Here is a 23,364-nt window from a genome sequence, read left to right on the forward strand (position 1 = left end):
CTAATACATACCACAGTTGGAAATTAACGGGGGCATGGGGCAAAAATGCCACTACAGTTAAAGGGTTACTTCAGCGATTTACCATTAAGCTTTGTATCAGTAGAAACCCGGGAGTATATTTGAATTATGGTACTTTCCCCCCTCATATCCCCCTGAGATGAGAGAATTATGCATTTTATTTCTGGAAAAATCCTCAGGAAATTCGGAGGATTTTTTGGCCAGAGGCTAGAGACTACAGCCAGTAGAAGGAGCTAGTTCCGCATGTTATCAACCCGCCCACAGGGGAGGGATCTCACTCACAGAATGTAAATGCACACGGCTGCTGCCGCTCGGGCATTCATAATGGTGCGGAGCAAAGTGAGTGTTTCAACTTTTCAATGAATTCCTATGAAAGTTAAGCTTCCATAGGCATGATCTGAAAACGCGCCAGACTAGACACGCGTCGTGAATGACTGCCGCGCTTACCTCAGCTCTTCGCTCTCTCAATGAGTGAAATCTGACTCCTGCCGCGATTGTGCCATGACTTTCGTTCGGCTCACTCACACTTTATACAAAAGACACGTTCAGTTTTTAATTGTAGTGTCTGTTCTCTAACTGAACAAAATTATTTTATTACTATGAAAATCAAAACGACGGTGGGGGCAGTGTAATGGTGGGCAAGTGATAACCAGTGGCCTCGGTGGGCAGCGAAGTGCATTCTGGGAGTTGTTGTCTTTCATCCACATGAGACAAAAATACATTTTCTGTCTTTTCTCAGTCTAGAAGGCACCTAATTCAAAAATAATTTCACATTTCTACTACAACCCCAAATCAGAAAAAGGTGGGACAGTATGGAAAACGCAAAAAAAAAAAAAAAAAAAAAGTGATTTCTAAATTTACTTTGACTTGTATTTCATTGCAGACAATATGAACAAAAAATATTTCATGTTTTGTCTGGTCAACTTCATGTCATTTGTAAATATGCATCCTTTCCTGTCATTCAAACCTGCAACACATTTCAAAAAAAGTTGGGACAGGAGCAATTTAGGGCTAGTAATGAGGTAAAATGGTTAAATAATGATGTGATTTGAAACAGGTGATGTCAACAGGTGATTGTAATTATGATTTGGTACAAAAGCAGCATCCAAGAAAGGTCTAATCCTTTAGGAGCAAAGATGGGCCGAGGATCGCCAGTTTGCCAACAAATACGTGAGAAAATTATTGAAATGTTTAAAAACAATGTTCCTCAAAGAAAGTTAGGAAGAGATTTGGATATATCACATTCAACAGTGCATAACATAATTAAAAGATTCAAGGAATCTGGAGGCATTTCAGTGCGTAAAGGACAAGGGCGCAAGCCTAAGCTGAACAACCGTGATCTCCGATCCCTCAGGCGGCACTGCATCAAGAATCGTCATTCATCTATAAGCGATATCACCACATGGGCTCAGGACTACTTTGGCAAACCTTTGTCAAGTACCACAATACGTAGTTACATCCACAAATGCCAGTTAAAACTGTACTGTGCCAAAAGGAAGCCCTATGTTAACAGTGTCCAGAAGCGCCGTCGACTTCTCTGGGCTCGGAGGCATCTGGGATGGACCATCACACAGTGGAAACGTGTACTGTGGTCAGATGAATCAGTATTTGAGGTATTTTTTGGGAGGAATGGACGCTGTGTGCTCCGGACCAAAGAAGAAAAGGATCATCCAGACTGTTACCAGCAACAAGTCCAAAAGCCAGGGTCTGTCATGGTATGGGGTTGTGTCAGTGCCCTTGGCAAAGGTAACTTGCACTTCTGTGAAGGCACCATTAATGCTGAAAAGTACATAGAGATTTTGGAGCATAATATGCTGCCTTCAAGAAGACATCTTTTCCACGGACGTCCATGCATATTTCAACAAGACAATGCAAAACCACATTCTGCACACATTACAAAGTCCTGGCTGCTGAGGAAGAGGGTACGGGTACTTGACTGGCCTGCCTGCAGTCCCGACCTGTCTCCAATAGAGAATGTGTGGCGCATTTTGAAGCTAAAAATGCGACAACGAAGACCCCGTACTGTTGCCCACCTTAAGACTTGTTTGCAGGAAGAATGGGACAAAATTACACCTGAAACACTTCATCACTTGGTGTCTTCAGTCTCTAAACGTATTTTAAGTGTTGTGAAAAGGAATGGCAACATTACAAAGTGGTAAATGCTTTACTGTCACAACTTTTGTGTTGCAGGTCTGAATGACAGGAAAGGATGCATATTTACAAATGACATGAAGTTGACCAGACAAAACATGAAATATTTTTTGTTCATATTGTCTGCAATGAAATACAAGCCAAATAAATTTAGAAATCACTTCTTTTTTTTTTTTTTTGCGTTTTCCATATTGTCCCAACTTTTTCTGATTTGGGGTTGTACATAAATGACCCAGTTTAAATACACATTCATCTTCCCAGCGCTGAAGTACTACCCCTTTAACAAAAATGCTTCCAAAAACCAAAATATGGCGCACAAAAGGTCTCCGTATAAGTTCAATATCACACACGCAAAAGAGCTGTTTTTCCGAATATCAGCACATTTGCAAATGTGACACTGATTTTATACAACAATTCAAAGAACAATTGTCTGTTTTTCTTCTATTTTGCCAATGAAAATAGTTCCAAACAGTAGAGCCATTGAGCAACACAGTTTGTTTCATTACTGAATGAATTCACTTTTTTGAATGAATCATTCTAATGAAAGACTCAACTCAGTCACTTCTGCAGCCTTTTTGAACAAATCGTTTGAATCGTTTTAGTATCATTTCATTACAGCTGAGGAACTCGGGGACGAAGATTAAATGCTGTTTATATTTTCAGTTGTGATTGTAACAATAGTTCTCGTTAAAGAGATAGAATACATTTATAAATAGACTATTAAGAGTGAAATAGGAGATAGGCGTGACGCCAAGCGCAACGCAAGTCTTTTTTGCTAGTTTTAGCCTGACACAGTTATCATTTTCACGTCGTGCCCATCTGTCCACCCATGTGCGTGCTGGTCTGAAAACGAGGTGTGTTCAGGCGCATTGAGGCAATAATAATAATTTTAAAAAAACATTTATTTTATATAGCGTCTTTCTGCAAACTCAAGGCCGCTTCAGGTAGATAACATAACATACACAACATGAATCAGAACATAAATTCAGGGCTAAGAGAGAAGTAAAAAGATATGTTTTAAGGTCGGTTTTGAAGTCACGTAATGATGAAAGGTCACGGATGCATTGGGGGATATATGGGGGGACAAGACTATGAAGTTCTTTGAATGTAAGGAGAAGATACTCCTCCTCACATTCAAAACACTCCATAGTCTTCTTGTTCCCCCATATATTTCCGATCTCATCCATTCCTACTCCCCAACACGCACACTTATATCTTCTGATACCGGTCTGTTGTTGATTCGTCGGCACAAACTTACTTAGTTTGAGGGAAGAACATTTTCTATATTGAATACAGAAGCGAACGGGTAACCAGTGGAGTCCATTGCGTAGAATAGGAGTAATGTGGGAAGATTTCTTTGTATATGTGAGGACCCTAGCTGCGGAGTTCTGAATATATTGGATCTTATTTATTGATGTATTGGGTAAGCCATAGAAAAGAGAATTACAGTAGTTAAGCCGTGAAGTGAACTAGGGTCTCATCATTGCTGACATTTAAGAACGGGCGAAAGCGAGCAATATTACTGAGGTGAAAGATGGCAGACTTGGTGAGTGAGGAAATGTGACGAAGGAAAGAAAGAGAAGAATCAACGATTATGCCAAGGTTTTTAACAGTGGTAGAGGGTTGAACCAAGTTTCCAGCAATAGCTGAAATCGACTGCACCATTGACCAACAAAAACCTGGTCTAAAGTCAAAAGCACAGGGTTTTTTTTGTTATTTAAAGGGTGCGTTAGTAATATGCGCTTATAAGCGGGTGCACAACGCGTGTACACTCTGCTTATTACACACACAGGGACGCGCAGCAGCACACAAACATTTTTAAATATTAAAAATAAAAGGATTCCTCTCTGAAGAAGTGTTCAGTCTTCCCACTCGCAAATTCCATCAGATAAATAGCGAATCCGCCATGGTACAAGCGCAACTGGCTTTTAAAGGGAATGGGAGATGAGACTCTGATTGGTTTATTGCACGTTACACCCAATGACTCACCGTTTTTTCCGTCATTAAACTAGCAAAAGTGGATTCGGACACGCCCTAAGTACACCTGCGCCATGCCCTTCAGACCATGTGCTCAGATTGTTAAAAAAGGGCTCAACATAGACCCTTTTCACAGACTGTGATGACGCGAATCAACGGTCCTCAATATTGTAAATCCTGTTAAGTTCATAAAGTTTTTTTTATGTACATTTATATCACCAATACTTTGTATTTTATTCATTTTGAATCAAATTATAAAAAACAAGTTACCACTGCTGTGAGGGTCTTTCTAATACAGCGTCTATGGGAGTGACGGTAAGTAAGAATTTACATTTTTCTCTCTTTTGAATACCGTTATCAATCTCACTCTATTTTTTCCCTCTTTTTGAAAGTGTTGAAATCACTTTTGTGGCGTTTTTCTTTTGCTATTTGAGCAAATGGGCACACAGAAATATATTTAATGTATTCTCTCATTCACCGCTATAAACGTTAATCCAACTTTGACGACTTCCGCTCTGAAAAACCCGGAAATATGAAAAGGGTCTATTGTAAAGATAACAGAGATAAAGTATTTGCAATAATTGTCTTTTTCATTTGGGGGGAGGAGGCATTTGACTGTTTCTTTGAAACGGCCTCCGAATTGCAAAGACAAACGCACTGCTCTATTTGTGTTTGGGATGACAAAAAGTTTTAGAAGTTAAATTTTTAGGCTTATCTGCCACAGCGGTCTAGCAGCACTACTATTAACAGAAGACTAGCGTGAGTTCAAAACACTGTTCTTTTAGTTTTAATGGTGAAAAAAGTGTGTTGTAAGATGTAAGTAGCTAAACATTTAATATTTGTCAACTGTTTAAGGATAGAAATGTTAAACAACCCACAGTAATACCCAGTGATACAAACTACTGAACTCTATCAAGTTTTGTCGTATTGAAAAATATGGTATCATCAGGCCCACATTAAAGCGATAGTTCACCCAAAAATGAAAAGTACCCCATTTTCCGCTCGACCGCCTTCCGTATTAAATTTACGAAGAAAGTAGAATGCCTCTCACAGTTCAAAACGCCATGTCCAACATCATGCGTCGCAAGTTGCGCTTTTTCCGTAAATTAAATACGGAAGGCAATCTGGCGGAAGCTAGATATTTTACTTGATAACGTGTTAAGTATTGATTTTTTTTACACATAAGCATCGCTTTGCTTGAGAAGGCCTTTATTAACCCCCTAGAGCCGTGTGGAGTACTTTTATAATGGATGGATGCACTTTTTTTTGGGCTTCAAATTTTGGCCTACCATTCACTGCCATGCTTGGATTAGTCAGGACATTTTTTATTATAACTCGGATTGTATTTGTCTGAAAAAAGAACGGCACATACACCTAGGATGGCTTGAGGGTGAGTAAATCATGGGGTAATTTTCATTTTTGGGTAATTATCAATTTAAGAACACATAGGGCCCTGGGGCAAAGGGCCCCCTTCATAGTAGGCCCCCTTCACAACGTTTTCTATCACAGGAATTTTATCTATAACCTATACAAAATATTCCAGACTACATCCAGACAACACAGTAAATACATAAATGCATTACAACACCAGATGTGAGGTAAAAGCAAACAGGTTTACAGAAATAGCAACATGTTTTGCTCATATAACTGCCTTTAGGAGTTTACATTACATAGTTGTATTATCATTATAAGGTCTTCTTTCTGTCTCCAGAATGAGGAGAATCTTCAGGACTGGACTGGGGCTAAAATCCGGCCACGTTTCCCCATTAATGTTTTGCTGGGGTAAGTGCTTTATATTGAAATAAATGAATGAATGAAAGGACAGAAACAAACAACAGTTGGTATTTTTTGAATATGCTGCAAATGTATTTTAGACATGGACTGACCAGTAGCCTACCAGCTTACCCAATATAAAACGGTAACAATAAATACCATAATGTCATAGATATACAGCTTTAGTAACTGCATTGTAATATTTTATACAATGGCGCTGTGTTTAGGCAATTAAGCTTACAATTAGCCTATAGTGTAGCTTACCACAATTAGCCTACCATATAGTGTAGCTTACCTCGACACCAGTTCACATGGAGCTATTCAATCTAGTTTCAGCTGGGTTCACCACAGAGCCTTTAATGTGAACATTTCGCGCTTGGCTTGTGTAAAATTCAAAAGTCAACCGACTTGCGCTGGTTATCGTATCGCCAAAGCGTCAAGCAAGTTCGCGCTGCAAATGCTGGACGTGCGCGCGGTTTGAGTAGCCGTTTCATCACTTGGCTTTTGTTCATAGTTCCCCAGGTTAAACACTAAATAACAGGGAGGTGGTGGGGTTTTGGCGCTTAATTGGCCCACCGTGAAAAGTTCAGGTGTTCGAGTGCAGTACTGCTCGCGATGGCCAGTCAATCTAGCCTACTCCACAGCCAAATCACAGGCCTCTCCTTATGGCCCTGGTATCACGTAGGCTACGTGATTCATACATGAATGCGATGAGACACTAAACGTTTTGTGATTTCAACATATTAGACGTAGCCTATTCGTATACGAATAAGATTTTTTTTTTAAATTGATTACACATAAAACTAAATTTTTATTCATTTATTTTTATTGGGGATTTAATTATAGTATAAAAAACAAAAAATAAATAAATAGCGTAAATAAACATAATAATTGGTCGTCATTCACTCGCGTCCTTTAGATGTCCAAGTGAATGTTCTGAACAGTCTATAGGCTATGGGTAAGTTGTCACAATGCGAACCTGCCATTAAATAGCTTTAAATGAGATAATTGTAAAACAATTATGAGGCACAACAGTCACTCGTTGAAGGTAGCAAACGTATGTAACCTCTTTTAGCCAAAACATGAATAAGTTGAATAAAATGACTATGTTGTGACAAGCTTGCCCCAATCTGACACCTTTTCCTGACTCAGATCAACCATTTTTGTTCAAATCAACCATCAAGTGAATATATTGTCTGACTTGCCTACCGGTGTGGTTTTACTGTATTTACTTTTTTATAACAGAAAAAAATATATATTTTGGAACATATTGTGACAACTAGCCCCCGGTCTCCCGTTTGTATTATGAAAGAATATGCTCTGACAGCAAGGGAGTGTTTCAATGGTCTATTGTGTGAAACCAAACAGCAGCTCTCCATTACGCAACCAAAAAAAAAGATACTCTGGCGTTCCGAATTGCAAAATTTCTCAGGACCCTCTTTGGGAGGCGAACAATAGCTTAAGCCAAACATCAACGCCACGCCCATGGGGTCGATGTTGCTACAAGAGTCGCGAGCCACACTTTCACGCGTGTACTGCTGCACGCGACAGGCGCGTGGGAGCCTCTCAAAGCCACAACTGAGCGCCGAACCCAACCACCGCCGAACGAAAAACGAAACGATTTAGATGCGTCCGGATATTCAAAGCCTGTTTAAATTCGCCGTCGCGAAGTATTTTGTGGGGACTCGAGGTGAAACAGGGTTATCGGGACAGCAATGTTTTGATTTCTCCCACGGGTTATCATCAGGAAGTTTGATGTGAGAGTTTCAAATCGCGCATTTCTAAAGAGGATTTAAAAGAAAGCGTCGCGTAATGTTTGCGTTGTTCAGAATTTTCAATTTCAATTTGCGTTGTTTCAGAGTATTTTCAAAATGCGCGTGACATTGAGATTCCTCGGGATAACCGTAGCGTCTGTTATGTCAGCTACTTCAGTGTTTTGAATATTGTCATCAAATATAAGCTAGTAGACGACAGTAAATATGTGGTAAAATGCGACTCTTTGGGATCTGGTGGTGTTTGATGAGCTGGAGACGGGAGGAATTGTGCAGCTGCAGTGAGCTGGAACAGCAGAGGAGGCGGTACAGACATCCTGACTCCATCCCGTGGAGAACTCGTCAACTTTTTGCCAACTTTAGATTGTTTTCTTGCCATTATCATTGTTAGCATTTTGACAGGAGACAGAACAAACATGGCTAAAATACTGCGTATCGGGATGTAGTAATGTTATAGTAACTATACAGTGAGAAGCCTGTGCTTAGTTTAAAAGTGAGTTTCCGATGCTAATCAAATACATGTTTTAGTCACTTTCAGGGCGCAATCGGTCGGTTCGTTTCGCACAAGCCAAATCCATTTTTAGCGCCAACAATTGAGTTTTTGTTATGGAGATAGCCTATGTAAATAGCCTAGTCTATATTCTACCAATTCTAACCTATATTCACTGGTTCTACTAGCCTACTAGCTAATAAGGGAAAGTAGCCTATTGGAGCGACTACTGTTGCTATGGTTCCAAGGGCAAAGTATTCTGTCTTCACGCGCGATTGAAATGTCTCTCATAAGCTACTTTTAAGATCCCACAAGTTTTGTTTTCTTTTTAAACCACACCATAATTCGCAATTCTGTAGTTTCGCTTGAGCTTTCAACGAATGGCCCAGTTAAATGAAGGCGCTTCTTCTTCTTCTTTTTAAAATCCACAATAATGCACGACTAACTGAAAATACGTTCTAGCTCCGGGACACTGAGATAAAGTTGAGGTAACTTAAGGTTACTCGTTCTATATTGCGTTCGTGTCAAAGTCTAGATCGTCTCAAAAGGGCGAGGATTCCTCCAAGTTAAACGTAAGCAAAGAAATGCAAATCGATGCAGGTGTGCGGGCCTCGGAGCGCAGGAGACCTGAGGTGACGAACTGAACTCCGATCTCTCAGCGCCCGGGCCCCATTGATCAGCTGAGAACCGGCGCTAACTAACTGCCCCCGTCTCCATAGCAGCCGCCTGGACGGCGCCGCGAGGACTGGCTGGAGGGCCACTGTGAATGGGTGACGTCACGGGGCTGGCGCCAGAGAGTCTGCGAGAGCGTGAGCTCGCGGCGCTGCTCTGTAGTGCTGCTTTGCTTGGTGCCAATTCATCACCTGTCAGGGATCAGTCAGGGTGTCATGCGAAATGTACACAGCTGTGAGAACAAAAAAGGACGAGGGAGAAAATGGAAAAAGCCAGTTGCGGGAGATGCGGACGAGACCACAAAGATCTTATGTCTCGTGTTTGTAAGTCCTGCATGCGCGCGCTGAATGCAGTTTTTTTTTTTCTTAAAAAAGCAATTTAAAAATTCTTCGACCTGGAGGTATCTCGCAATAAGCCTACTTCATTTTCTAAGGAGTGATAATGAGAATGTATGAGGTGCATTCCGACACATCAACACGATTGCATTCCGACGCATCTCCGCAAACATCTGTTTAGTCGGATGTGCACAAGCAACCAGGAAATCTCTGTCTCCATTGTTACTTAGCATGTGTAAACAAAGAGCTTTTTTCTATTTTTTACCACCCCTCTCGCTCTAGACTGCCAAAAGGTTTCTAAAAAATGGTAATATAATCCGTGTCAGGATAAAAATAATCTTCCCAGTCCCATGAAGAATGCATTTTCACTTCAGTTCCAGCTGTGCAGTTTCACGTTAAAACTTCCAGCACACTTCCCCGGTAATTGATTCATGCGCGTCTATCAAAATGCTGCGCGCGTTCGTGCACCAGAGAGCAAGAGGATCATCATCACTATTACATCTCGACCCTCATCCCAGGCCTAAAGACTGCTTCCATAAGCAGTCATGATGTGTATAAACAAACAAAAACATTAAGGACACACCAACTGCAGAAAGTAGCCTGCATATGCTTATTAAAACTGCAAACGCCATAGATAAAGAAACGCCACTACAAGAGCTTTGCTTTTTACCTTAATCGATTTTTTAATGGGTTCTGGTCCTGGAGGAGGCTGGGGGAGGGACACTGAGTGAGTGGGGCACAATTTTAGAGAAAAATAGTGTAATTGGGATCCTATAAGGTCCAGTGAGTAGCCTATGGCTGCATGCCACTGACTTCGAGGTGAATGTTGCTCTTTTAGACAGTGTTTACACGGGGAAAAGATGAACCAAAACACAATAACATGAAATGTGTTGGGAAAATAACAATACATTTATTATCAGAGATGTTACGTTTAAAGGGTTAATAGAAGGTTTAACTGGGCTGCATTATATAGGCTAGATATGTAAAAATCTGTTTACATCTTACCTAATAAAATAGCTTACGTATGATGTAGGCTATTGCGCAGGATCATTTATGTCGGTCTAAGCTTGTTTTGATACATTCTGACGGTTACACTAGAAACCAACGCGTGAAAACAACCTTATACTTCCAAGTCCCTAATTCTCTTGATCGGAAACAGGTACACTGATTTGAGAAATTATCCGTGGAAGCTGAAGGCAGTCAGCGCCACCCTAAACACGCGCTTTCACTGGTTAAGAACGCGGAAGAAATGGGCGGGTCTTGCGCGCTCGGCACAGCGACCAATAGCGTAGCGCGAAGTCGATGATTGACGCGGCCAATCCCACCAATCAGCGCCATCCAAACCAGCGCGTGAACAACCCACCTAGCAGGGTGTATATATACAGCGATGACAGCTCGCTAATCCACTGCGTTTGCTTCAACAGCCCAGTGCAAAGAGGAAATCTCGAACACAAAGGCGATTCTTCCAACGAAACCGTTCTTACAGAGCTGTCAATATGAAGGCAATAAGCCCAGTGAGGTCTTTCCGGAAAAGTAGCGCGACTGTGACGGAGCACAGTCTGGGAATCTCACGGAGCAAGACCCCCGTGGACGATCCCCTGAGCCTGCTGTACAACATGAACGACTGCTACTCGAAACTGAAGGAACTGGTGCCGAGTATCCCGCAGAACAAGAACGTGAGCAAAATGGAAATCCTGCAACACGTAATCGATTATATCCTGGACCTGCAGATCGCACTTGACTCGAATTCGGCAATCACCAGCCTGCATCACCCGCGAGCAGGGCAGGGGACATCCAGAACACCCCTGACAACACTCAACACAGACATCAGCATCCTCTCATTACAGGTGAATGTCCATGGAAAGAATAGTGTAACATCTATCTATCGTGAATTTTAAATGCGCTATTAATGCACGACGAAACTTCATTGATTTGTTGCATGTTTATGTGCAGTCAATAACTGGACTTTTTTTTTTTTTTTTTTTTTTGTCCCTTTAGACACCCGAGTTTCAATCAGACTTGATCGCAGAGGACAGCAGGACACTTTATCGTTAATCAGGTAAATGCTCTTGAACACACTGCTTTTGATGAGTCTCGTATTATATGCTGTAAATGACAAAAACAAGTGTCTTAGCCTACTGTCAGAACAGTATTTAATAATATTTTGTCATACACAATCTGTAAAGTGTGTAATAAGCATGAGTTGAGGTTGAATGTTGAAATGCTCCCATTGAGGGAAGGCAGTGCTCGCGTACATCTGGAGCCCAGGGTTTTGCTCAGTCTCTGAGTGTTTGGTTAAATGTTCAAACTGCGGCTTCCTCTCTGGCGCCAGGCTGTCCGGATCTCTGCCCTGTTTGCATTCTCTAAATGCGCCTCTTTCTCAATCTTTTGCAGGTGTTTGGTTAAGACACAAGAACACACAGGACCTGGGAACTGGCTTTTCCTCCAATTTCTGTTCTCAGTCTGGAGTTCCCCCCCCCCCTCCTTTCTTTCCTGTAATTGAATCAAGAGACTTTTTTGCTTCTAAAAGGACAATCCATGTGATGTTATAAGTTTGGACATTGATTATTTATCTTCTAAAGACTTATTTGGTCCTTTCTTCAAGAGGAAGAAGCACTATATTCCCTGAAAATAGGAGGGAAACCTGTAAATGATCACAAGGAACCTTTTCTCTGCATTGAGAAGAAGTCTTACCTTTTTTCGTGAAGACCGTGTGAATAGGAGACGACGTGGTTAGTTACTGTACAAAGTTTAAGTCTGTTTTTGTCAATTCTTTTGGCACATGAAGGACTGGACGTTGAAAATGACATGATGAAACCTTGTGAACTCTCTCTCTCTCTCAGAGTTTTATCTTGTATAGTTGCAGAAATTGGACTGTCAGTATCTGCAAAGTGTTATGCTGTATGCTGAGACTTTTTATAAAAGTAATATTGTAAATCGTACCCTTTTTTTTTTTTATACAAAATAAATCAAATGCTTTATTTGACACTGGTCTGTTATGCTTGCGTCTAAAAATGTCAATCTGCCAGTGTTGTGCTGTATATTGACCCTGCCTTTTATATCCAGGTACTCAAAAGCATGTCCCTGACCTTTCATTCGTGCACATTTGCCCATTACTGACAGGAACCGGAATTAATCTTTACATTGCCATACGGTTGTGTAAAAATACATTAATTCCAGTGTGTAATGGGGGGATGTGCTATTTCCTAATATATAACAGTCCATAAATCATACGGCCTTGCCGTTTTCTTGCGATTTAACCTCTTTATGTGTGTTGAAACTCATTTCTTGAAGTAGAACATTAATTGTGACCGTTTCCACAGGTCTGCTCGTTCATCTGTGTTATGGGTGAAATGGCAGTTATTTAAAACTTGAGCTTTTGATTTGTGGAATTCCGTTTGTAAAATAACTGTCTGTAGGATTACAGTTTGTCCCCGAACGAGCGCGAAGGAATAAATCATATTTGAATTATTGACTTTTTATTTTTATACAGCCTCAGCTACGCTGGAAACCCTAAAAATATTCAGAATTGCATACCAATCACTTTTGACTGGAATACTGTAACTTTGAAAATGATCAGCTTCTCACATTTATTCTATGTTAGCAAATTGGACACTAAAAATTAGATTTGCTTTTGCTTGTTTTTAGTGCAGTTAATGAACCTATCCGAGTCATTTTGTGGGATGTAATACAGGAAAACAAGATAATGGTATGCCCTCCTTTTTATTACACACACTTCTGCTAAGTGTACATTTAAAAATTAAAGGTTGCATCTCTATTGCAACCTAAACCTCTGTTAGTGTTCTTGATATGAAGAGTGCGCCACCTGCTGGCAGCCAGACCTCACCTCAGAAAAACAATGGACATTCCTTTCAATGTCATTATTTATGGGGAATGATTGGCAAAATGCATATTTACATGTCATTTTAAAATAAAAGTTTAGAAAATGTTATATTTTAGGCAGCACACACTAACAACTAAATGCTTAAATTGTTAATGCGATTTGTGTTTCAAAATGAGAGAGAATTAATTTCAATGATATAATCAGACGCATGCAAAAGGTTTGAGGTTTATTAATGTGAGAAAACAGGACAAATTCTGAGGACACTTCACACAAATCATGCCTCAGAGACATCTTGAAATGTTCTTGTCTGAAGAACCGCTTTCACAATACAGATCACAGCAAACACACCAGCACTACCTACATGTGGTTAAATCCTCACTCGACGTGATGATTTGAATATTGTGGACCAACCTACACTAGATCTTAAAATGTTAGCAACGGAGCATGAAATAACAGGATTTGCACTAAACAAATCAGAAACTACGAAGCGCTTCACAGCCTCCGTTTATTGCATTTTTAACACCACTCCAACAACAGCAACAACGATCACGTTTCTCGCACTGCAACTTCTTAATCTGTATTTTTGTTTTGTTTTACTTTACAGTTGAAAAAAATATAAAAAACGTCCTTAAAATACGTAATATATTAAGACTTATTTTTAGAGAATAAGCTGGCCAATTTTAGTGTATGGTTCAATTTGTTAGAAATAATGCATTACGTTTACTGAACAACAATTTAGATTAATATTACTTTATAAATATACAATTGGTCATTGTTGTAATTGTTTATTCATAAAACATTAAATGTTAATTAATGCAATTTGAAAATGTTAAACATGTATATGCAGAAATTAACCTAAAATAATAAATGTTGTAATTATTATTTTCATTGTTAGTTACCTAACAAGTTTCCTAATGTTACTGAATTTAACTCGTTTTAAACATACATTTTAGGCTACATGTATGCCTAGATTTTTTTAAATAACTTATTTTATTGTAATAATTGTCAATTTCTTGTTGGATGAACCGGTAACACTTTACAATAAGGTTGTATTAGTTAACATTAGTTAATGCATTAGTTAACATGAACTAACCATGAACACCTCTGTTCAGCTTTAGTTAATCTTTGTTAATGTTAGTTAATAAAAATCCAGCTGTTCATGGTTTGTTTGTGTTAGTTTACAGAGCATTAACTAATGTTAGCAAGATTTTAATAAAGAATTAACAATAACAGATAAACAAATGATTTATAAGTGCAGTTTATTATTAGTTCATGTTAACTAATGTAGTTAACTAATGTTAACTAATAAACCTTATTGTAAAGTGTTACCAATTAACCTTTAAATATTTTGTATGCAAAACAAAGCAAAAAAAAACGGATTCAGAAAAGGAGCTTGCAGTGACAGCTAATTTTGAATGTACGTGTTAACTACGACAAGAATCTAATTAGAATCAACACCAAGAAAACGTGCAGTAACAGCGTATGAACAAAGAGTTTTGCTGAACTGTTTTACAGTCATTTAACCTTCAGCAGTTTAAGTAGGGGTGAGCAATTCGGTTCCTGGAGATCTTCCTTCCTGCAAAGTTCAGCTCAAACGCACCTGAACCAGCCAAACAAGATCTGCAGGAGCACTTGATGATTGCAGACAGGTATGTTTGAACTCAACTCTGCAGGAAGGTAGACCTGCAGAAACAGAACTGGGCGTCCTTGAGTTAAATAAACCTGGTTTCGCTCAGAGGACACTCTCTCGTTCCTCAGTGGCGTCGGTGGTGGGACCGGTGGACCTCTTGCGTCCACGCAGGTTCTGGTTGGGCAGTGTGGTGGTCTCCGTGCTGGATCCTGGTCTTATAATGAGTGAGGGGCAGTCGGTGGAGCCGGAGGTCTCCTGCTGGGTGCTGTTGTTGAGGTTGTTGTTGAGCGCAGTGTTGTCGGTTGAGCAGTTGAGGTTACTCACGGCTGAAGCGGGCCAGCTATCCTCAGGGGTACTGCTGTCAGACAGCGCGTCAGAGCAGATGGACATCCGGGCCACGGATTCGTCTTGAAGGTTGCCCAGCCTGTGCGGTAAGACTCGCTTTTTAACCGGGCTCTCAAGAACCAGTTCGATCAGATGGGTCTCCTCTTCTTTCGTCTCACTGGACTTCTCCTTCTCCTCGGCCGATTCGCTCTCCTCGTCTTGTAGCGAGTGGTCGGATGAGCTCCTACTGGACCGCACTCCAGAGTCAGATGATTTCTTGTCCAGCACGTCCGAGACAAAGCTCTTCCTATTAGCCAAGAGGCCTAGATCTGGTTCGGCGGCCCAGGGTTCCTCTCTCAGAAGCGGGGTGGCATCGGTCTCCTCGTCCCCAGAGTCTTCTTCGTTCGGCACACTGTGGTAACAAGGCCCCTGGCCTTTGGTCTTGCGTCTGGGTGGGATTTTAGAGGCAGACCCATGCTCTGACTTCTCATCTTCCTCTGTAATGGGGTCTAGAAGACCACCGTCCGGGGCAGAGGAGAAGTCGGCTATAGTGTCTGGGGGTTTGGAGCCCTTTTTGGCGTAGGGTTTGCGCCCGTCTTGCTCACCTTCCTTAGTCTTGTCCTCAGAGCTGGCTGAGAGGAACTGGCCAGCCAGGGCTTGAGCGGGATTCTCTCGTCCAGCAGCAGACACCTCCAGCTGGGACATGTGGGAGATGTACTCCTGGTAAGCATTGCGATACTCTGCCTGCTGCATGTCGGTCAGCTTACAGATGTCATTGGAAGATTCCTGAGAGTTCAGGCTAGATATGCTGGGCGTCCGGTGTGTGTTGGCCTAAAGGAGAAGATCCGTTCAATTAATTTAGACCATAATATGTTGAACACATATTAGATGAGATCACATTTTTGGTAGCAAACACAACCAGGCATTTCAAGCAATAGTTCGCCCAGAATAAAACTTTTTAAGGGTTAGTTCACCCAAAAATGAAAATTCTGTCATTAATTACCTTACCCTCATGTCGTTCGACACCCGTAAGACCTCCGTTCATCTTCGGAACACAAATGAAGATATTTAAGTTGAAATCCAATGGCTCTGAAAGGCCTCCATTGGCACAATGCACTGTACACTCTCAAGACCCATAAAAGGTACTAAAGACGTCACTGCAAAGTCCATCTCACTACAGTGATTCTACAATAACTTTATGAAGCGACGAGAATTAGTTTGTGCGCAAACAAAAAAAATCTCAATTTATCATCTTTATTCTGGGCCTCTGACGTGCACTAACAAAGCACCACGACGCATGCGCGAGAATATGACGTAGAGCCAGTGGTGTAAAGTAACGAATTACAAATACTCTCGTTACTGTAATTGAGTAGTATTTCTCAGGAATTGTACTTTATTAAGTAGTTTAAAAACAGTGTACTTTTACTTGAGTACATTTTAAGTGCTGTATTGGTACTTTTACTGCGCTATTTTCCCTAAACCTGCAGTCGCTACATTGTTTATTTTTGTCCTGTCAATGTGATTGGCCAAGGCGAATAATAAGTCCTGTCTCCATGCGTCACACGTGTGACTCCCGTCATATCAACCATAGCGTTAGGGAGTCGAGACCAGCCTAGAGTGAGAGGTACGCGCGCTTTATGAAAGGGGGTTGTTGCTGGTTACTGTATGATGACTTAAATCGTGAAATTGCTCCGTGAGCCAACATACATCCTCATCTCAGCGTAGTTTATCAACCGAGCGAGGAGAGATGGCGTCCAAAGTTAAGTGTTTCTTAAAGGGCCGGTACACTTCATTACAAATCATATAAAACTCAAAAAAATATACATACCAGCATAATTAAATCAAAAGACAATCAAATGAAAATCAAAAAAATATATTCAAAATAAGAGAATCAGAGTTTTTAATAATAAAGAAAAGATTTTGAGTGAAAATTATAATGTTGATTTTACACTCATTACAAGTGCATATTTTAATGTAATGTGTTCTAACATGGCGATTTAAAATTGTAGTCCATGTATATAGCAAATAACTTTCATAAAACATCAGATTTATATTTAAATCAGGTTGATGTTTTTAATTACAAGCTAAAATAATCAGTGGTGAAAATTGTGAGTTACTCGATTCTGATTTCTGAAGTGTAGCCTATTCTTTTAACAGAAAAAACATTCATTGTACTGCTTTAATTTCAATGGATGCGTCTTGAAAAGAAATAACTGCTTTTTTAACATAAAATTGTTAATGTACGTTTTGCAACCTTTTTTAATTAACCGCTAGAAAACCTCTACAGACTGGTTGTCATAAATGTTACCAGATTATTGGTTGCTTTCTCAAATATTACATGGCTGTATTTTTAGTGCTAGCAGTCAATAATAAAACTTGGAGAAATATTGAAATACTGTTGATCTCATGTTTTTTTTGTTCTTACTTAGAATCATCCATAAAAGAGTAAGCTACATTTTTAATTTGCAGGGTATAAGGTGGAATAACATTCATAGCATAATACTCACTACTTGAGTACTTTTACAAGGGCTACTTTTTACTCCTACTTTGAGTAGTATTTAGGACAGGTACTTTTACTCTACTTGCACTACATTTTTTGACAAGTAACAGTACTTTTATTTGAGTATGCTTTTTCAGTACTCTTTCCACCACTGCATAGAGCACAGTTCGAGCATCCAGGAAATGCACACTTTAGCACCATTTTGAGCACTACGCCAAGACCTAAAGCACAATCAATGTAGAATTCAACAGTTTATATACGGCGCGTCTTCCTCAGCTTGTAAACAAAACTCCTCGCTTCCAGGTCATGTGTCAGAACGCCGGCTCTATTCTTGAGCATGTGTCGTGGTGCTTCATGAGTGCACGTCAGAGGCCCAGAATAAAGTTGAATAAAGCCGCTATTTTGATTTTTTGTTTGCGCACAAAAACTATTCTCGTCGCTTTATAAAATTATTGTAGAACCACTGTAGTGAGATGGACTTTGCAACGACGTCTTTAGTACCTTTTATGGGTCTTGTGAGTGCAAATTAAATTGCTGCCAATGGAGGCCTTTCTGAGCCATCGGATTTCAACAAAAATATCTTAATTTGTGTTCCGAAGATGAACAAAGGTCTTACGCGAGTTGAACGACATGAGGGTAAGTAATTAATGACAGAATTTTCATTTTTGGGTGATCTAACCCTTTAAGCCTATACATTTTTTTTTCTTTCATGGAACACAAAAGGAATTATTTAGCATTAGGGCTGGATATCGATTAGGGGTGTCGCAATATACTAGTATTGATGATAACAGTGATTTTTAAAAACAAATGTTATTACTACACACAATAATATCATAAATAATCTTTATTCATTTCATTTTAAATGTCCATTTTGCAGGCTGTTTCAGACAGATTGATCTTTTGAACTATTCAATAAAAGAGGAGTCTTTTTTTTATGAATCGGACTACACGGGTCGCATTGTATTGCATTTGTTTTGCATGCAGCCCATGAGAACAAATGCGGCAAGAAATTTCTTTCTATTGAGCTGAAGAAACAATTGATTTAACACTTCATTTTTACTTCCAGATGTTCAAACCTGGCACGTTCACTCTTTGACTGTTCTTCATACAAGACTATTCAGCCTAATGGTTAGAGAGTCAGACTTGTAACCGGAAGGTTGCGGGTTCGAGTCTCAGGTCCGGCAGGAATTGTTGGTGGGGGAGTGAATAACCAGCACCTTCCTCCACCCTTAATACCACGACAGAGGTGTGACCCTTGAGCAAGGCACCGGACCCCCAACTGCTCCCCGGGCGCCGCAGCAATATGGCTGCCCACTGCTCCGGGTGTGTGTTCACGGTGTGTGTGCGTTCACTACTGTGTGTTTGTGCACTTAGATGGGTTAAATGCAGAGCACAAATTCCAAGTATGGGTCACCATACTTGGCCACACGTCACATCACATCACATCACCATCATATGGCTTCAGAAGACCTGGAATAAGAAACTGCTTGTGTTCAATGAGAAGTTACGCAGGGTTCCAGTAACGTGACAGAATTTTAAGTGAACCATCCCATTGCAGAGACACTAGTTGCGTTCCAAAGGAGTCATTAGGTGCATTCCAATTTGTGTACTTGTGCATTATTCAACTGAGTTTTGTAGTAAACAGTGAGCGGGTAGAGTAGGACCGGTTACATTTGATGTTGTGACCCCGATGAGAGTGAGGTTTGGGCGGGGGTGAGTTTAACGGACATAGGCCATTAAGAGCTGTACATGTAAACCTCACTCCCCTGGCTTCAAGAGGCGCGTTAGCGGCTGCGGTCTTTAGTGCCCTTGTTGGCACGCCTGCCTCCAACGCTGGAGACCAAGATTCGAATCCCGCTCTGAGCAGGTCGAGTAGGACCGGTTACATTTGGTGCCGTGAGCTGGATGGGAGTGAGGTTTAGGGGTGAGTGTAACAGACGTAGGCCAGTAAGAGCTGTGCTTGTAAACCTCACTCCCCTGGCCTCAAGAGGCACGCTGTAGTCTTTAGTGTCCATGTTAGTGCGCCTGCCTCTCACGCCAGAGACCTGGTTTCAAATCCCACTCGGAGCATGTCGAGTAGGACTGGTTACACATACACACCACAGTGCATAATACAAGTGCACAGTGTGTCATTTGGGAGTATGTAGAGTATGTAGACTATTGTAGAGTATGAATTCTAGCAGGCTTCTCAAATTTTACAACATGGAAGCATTTGCAGCATGTTCCACACTCACACTTTTCTCCATACATCATTCAGTTACTCATACTACACAACACCTTCCTACGTTTTGAGTGTGAACACAGTACTTGGGCCACAAAATGGAGTAAAATAGCACAGAAGTATGCCAAACGGGACGCACCCAAAGTCTGTGTACACAACCAACTTCATGATGCTAATCTAAACCATTATGAGCTCTTGCTTGTGTTGCAACACCTTGCCAAGTGTTAACAGATGAGTGCAGAAATAGCTATCTCTGAGTGATAGAGAGCTAGCGTGTGTGTGGTCAGCTCTTCACTTCCTCTGCCCATCTAGGTCAGAAAACACTTCGTTTGTCACCCAGTAAACCACATGCTATTTTCATGACTACTGAAAAGCAGAAGCTGCGCTCCACAGCGACAAAATGCAACAGTTAAGAAAATGTTAGGTTAAAAAAAAAAGGCGCAACAACAACAACAACAACAAGAAAAACGCCGGTTTCTTTGTTTCCACACGCACATATGTTTGTGTTCGCCTCTATGTATATAATCATGACGTTTTCTCATGGTGTGCACCTGTGTTTATCTATAGGCTATACTTCAGTGTTGATGTGTCCAGCTGAATGGGTTTGTGTGCACAGCAGTACCACGCACCAGCCAGTGGGCATTGTGTTGTCTGGCGGGCTCCTCCAGCCCCACACCGCTGAGCTCTTCAAAGCTTAGGCTGAGGCTGTACGCAAAGTTTTCTGGGTTGATGGTCACATCTTGAGGCGCTTCAGAGGGTCTGTGGGGTTCGGGTTGAATCAACACGCTGCTGTCCTGCTCGCTGCAAGCTCCGGATTCATCCTGCAGCAGCTGGTTCTCCACATGACGCTGCTCTAGAACCTACAGCACACGACCACAGAACAAATACAGCAATGATTAAATGGATTCAACAGCAAGAGTGCATTTCATTCATTGAGCAAACAAACAAAACAAAAAAAAACTGTGTGAAACTATGTTCCTCTTGATTCTTAAATGCTAAAAGTTTTAAAACTGTTTGGACCGGATTCGTTTTCTAAACAACATTACAATTGGACAACATCATGCAACTTGGATGCTATGGAAGGTCATGTACTCTGGATGTGTCACAAAACACAATGAAACGAAAAACACTTATACATTATCATACACCAATTAGTATACACTTCTAGTGTATGTTAAGTGTAAACACTAGTATACACATAGTATGCATTAATGTTCAAAAGGTTTGGGTCATTACGATTTTTAAATGTTTCTGAAAGAAGTCTCTTATGCTCACCATGGCTGCATCTATTTGTTCAATAAAATGTGAAGTATTGTTACAATTTTCTATTTTAACGCATGTTATATTGTCATTTATTCCTGTGATGGCAAAGCTGAATTTTCAGCATCATTACTCGAGTCTTCAGTGTCACATGATCCTTCAGAAATCATTCGAATATGCTGATTTGGTGCTCAAGAAACTTCTTGGATTAATAGAAAGTTCGAAAGAACAGCTTTTTGGTAGCCTGACGTCGTCATACTCAATTCTAGTCAGAATAAGAGTCTGATACTGCTCCATTGGGCTGTGATTATGAGGCGTGTTTCAACCGAACCAGGAAAGAAAATGCCTCAGCACTCAATTGGATAGACCTACAACCAATCAGAGCAACGGAGCAACGCATAGTTGTCAATAGAACTCAACTGCACGCACGCTGGAAGAAGTAGAAGAAGAAGATGAGTGTAAACGATCTTTGCCGGTGTTGTAAAAAATAATTTAAGGATACACGGAGTACTTACCAACACGATCATCATTTTTGAGAGAAATAGTAAAGGTGAATGCATGTACGAAGTTCTCCGTTTAGGATGAGAACAAATTCAACCACAGCGCTCTTTGGTGACGTGAATGATTACATTATTGTGGATCATCTGTCCATCATCGTATAAAGCCTGCCCTAACAATTTGATTGGTCCGAACAGCTCGGATCAAGTCCAGACCGAACTTCCCGACCTCAAATGTTGTGGGCGGGGATACCTTCGGCTGACATCCAGGCTCGCTTTTTAGGTTATGTGAAATAGAAATCTTTTGTAACATTATAAATATCTTTACTGTCACATTTCTTTAAAAAAATCTTAGTGACATAATTATAAAATTACGAATGATTAGACTCTGCTTAATGAATTAATATTTCTTTTTACATTTGGTCAGATGGCATTTTACTCAAAGTTGTGGAAAAAAAAGTCTAAATGTCAAAAAAAAAAAAAAAAAAAGCCCCAGACAAAACAACGAGAAATGTAGTTTTAGTTACAATATAAAGATAAATATATAAATAAAATATTTTATTAAAATGAAATAACAAACATGTCAAAATATGTCGGTTTCTCAGAGGAGAGTAGGCAATTTATGCCATATCTTTTACAATGGTTGAGTGAAAACAGATGCGTTTGATAAAATAGAAACAATAATATATAAAAATGTTAACTGACCACCTCAGGGAAATGGTCCCATTTGAATAGGGATTTAGTTTTAAAGAACGTGGATACAAGACCAAAAACAAATTTGTGCTTCACTAAGGCCGTAGTACTACGAGAAACCTTTAAGGCATGCCAATATCACAACTAGCCCCGAGTCGTTCCATTTGGACTTGTTTCCAGCCAGAAGAATGCTACTTTCTTGTAAACGTCAAGCTATTCAGATCTTCAAGTGGACACGAGCTCCCACTGACAATAACCCTCCTTCATCCAGAAAGCAGCCATCTTGGACCAGATGGCTGCCTGCTTGCTGGCAACACAACATTCGTTTGTATAAGCGCAAATGGAAATCTGATCAACACAGCTACATGTGTTCCTTATTTCAACCCCATCCAGCCTTCTTCACTATAGAGAGATTAGCTAAACATTACAACCCACAAACAGAAAGATGACCACTATCTGATCGGAACGTTTAGGATTAAAACAGAAAAGAAAATCACAAGTCAGCTGATGTCTTACCATGGACCTGAAGAGATGCCAGTCCCCAAAGTTCATGTCCATTTCCTTCTTCAGATCATCAAGGTTGCACTGAGACAGAACACGGCCGTTCACATTGGCCTGCAGTGACAGAATTGGACATAAAAACATTATGGCAAAATAGCTTACAAACTTTAGATCAATTTGATCTTAGCCGTATGTCGGGGGTTGAAACAAACTTCACAATAGAGATGTTTAAGTATGCAGGCTGATGGGACACAGCTGGCAGGTTGACTAATGGATGTCTAACTGAGACATCAGAAATGTCATTGCTTCGTTCAGATGTTGTCCAGTGGAAAGAAAGGCCTCATTGTGGAACCTCTGTATGCACCACATGGAGCTGATAAAACTACTCTTTTCCAATAGATGAACATGTATTTACAGGGAAGGACTAATTTACCACACCCCATGTCTCTGTCCCGTTTTCCACTTTTCTTTTAGTGATTGGTATATTTCCACAAACAGGGTAAAGAAAAAATAGGGCATAAAACTGACTTTCAGAAAATGTTGATCATACACTTCAGAAGATAAAATGAATAATTATGAAAGTTTTTTATTTTCTATTAATTTTATATAAAGTTAGCAACCAGTGGTGGACAGTAACTTTATATCCACTTCATTACTGTACTTAAAAGGATAGTTCACCCAAAATTTCTGTCATCATTTCATTTAC

General features: G+C 40.4%; 2 protein-coding genes across 2 annotated transcripts in view; one reads left to right on the forward strand and one right to left on the reverse strand.

Annotated features, from left to right (window-relative positions):
* The first annotated feature begins 7,445 nt into the window (after positions 1 to 7,445).
* On the forward strand, positions 7,446 to 12,174 carry id2a (inhibitor of DNA binding 2a). The gene is made up of 3 exons (XM_079833900.1): positions 7,446 to 11,035; positions 11,187 to 11,247; positions 11,583 to 12,174. The coding sequence occupies exons 1-2, from the start codon at positions 10,685 to 10,687 to the stop codon at positions 11,241 to 11,243; spliced, it is 408 nt and encodes a 135-aa protein (XP_079690026.1). The 5' UTR covers positions 7,446 to 10,684; the 3' UTR covers positions 11,244 to 11,247; positions 11,583 to 12,174.
* Positions 12,175 to 13,238: 1,064 nt separating this feature from the next.
* Positions 13,239 to 23,364, reverse strand: part of kidins220a (kinase D-interacting substrate 220a) — a 57,546-nt gene continuing 47,420 nt past the window's right edge. Inside the window, exons 27-29 of the mRNA XM_079833996.1 lie at positions 22,674 to 22,772; positions 20,337 to 20,567; positions 13,239 to 15,817 (exon numbers count right to left, since the gene is read on the reverse strand). Of these exons, the coding sequence (XP_079690122.1) occupies positions 14,765 to 15,817; positions 20,337 to 20,567; positions 22,674 to 22,772 (1,383 nt within the window). The 3' untranslated portion in view covers positions 13,239 to 14,764. The remainder of the gene's footprint in view (positions 15,818 to 20,336; positions 20,568 to 22,673; positions 22,773 to 23,364) is intronic.

This window comes from Gobio gobio, assembly GCF_949357685.1.
Source record: "Gobio gobio genome assembly, chromosome: 13".
Lineage (NCBI taxonomy): Eukaryota > Metazoa > Chordata > Actinopteri > Cypriniformes > Gobionidae > Gobio > Gobio gobio.

Excerpts from the sequence above, each read along its gene's own strand:
- id2a (XM_079833900.1), top strand. The coding sequence starts at position 10,685 with ATGAAGGCAATAAGCCCAGTGAGGTCTTTCCGGAAAAGTAGCGCGACT. Across the intron at positions 11,036-11,186 it reads TCAGCATCCTCTCATTACAG|ACACCCGAGTTTCAATCAGA; the intron begins GTGAATGTCCAT and ends TTGTCCCTTTAG.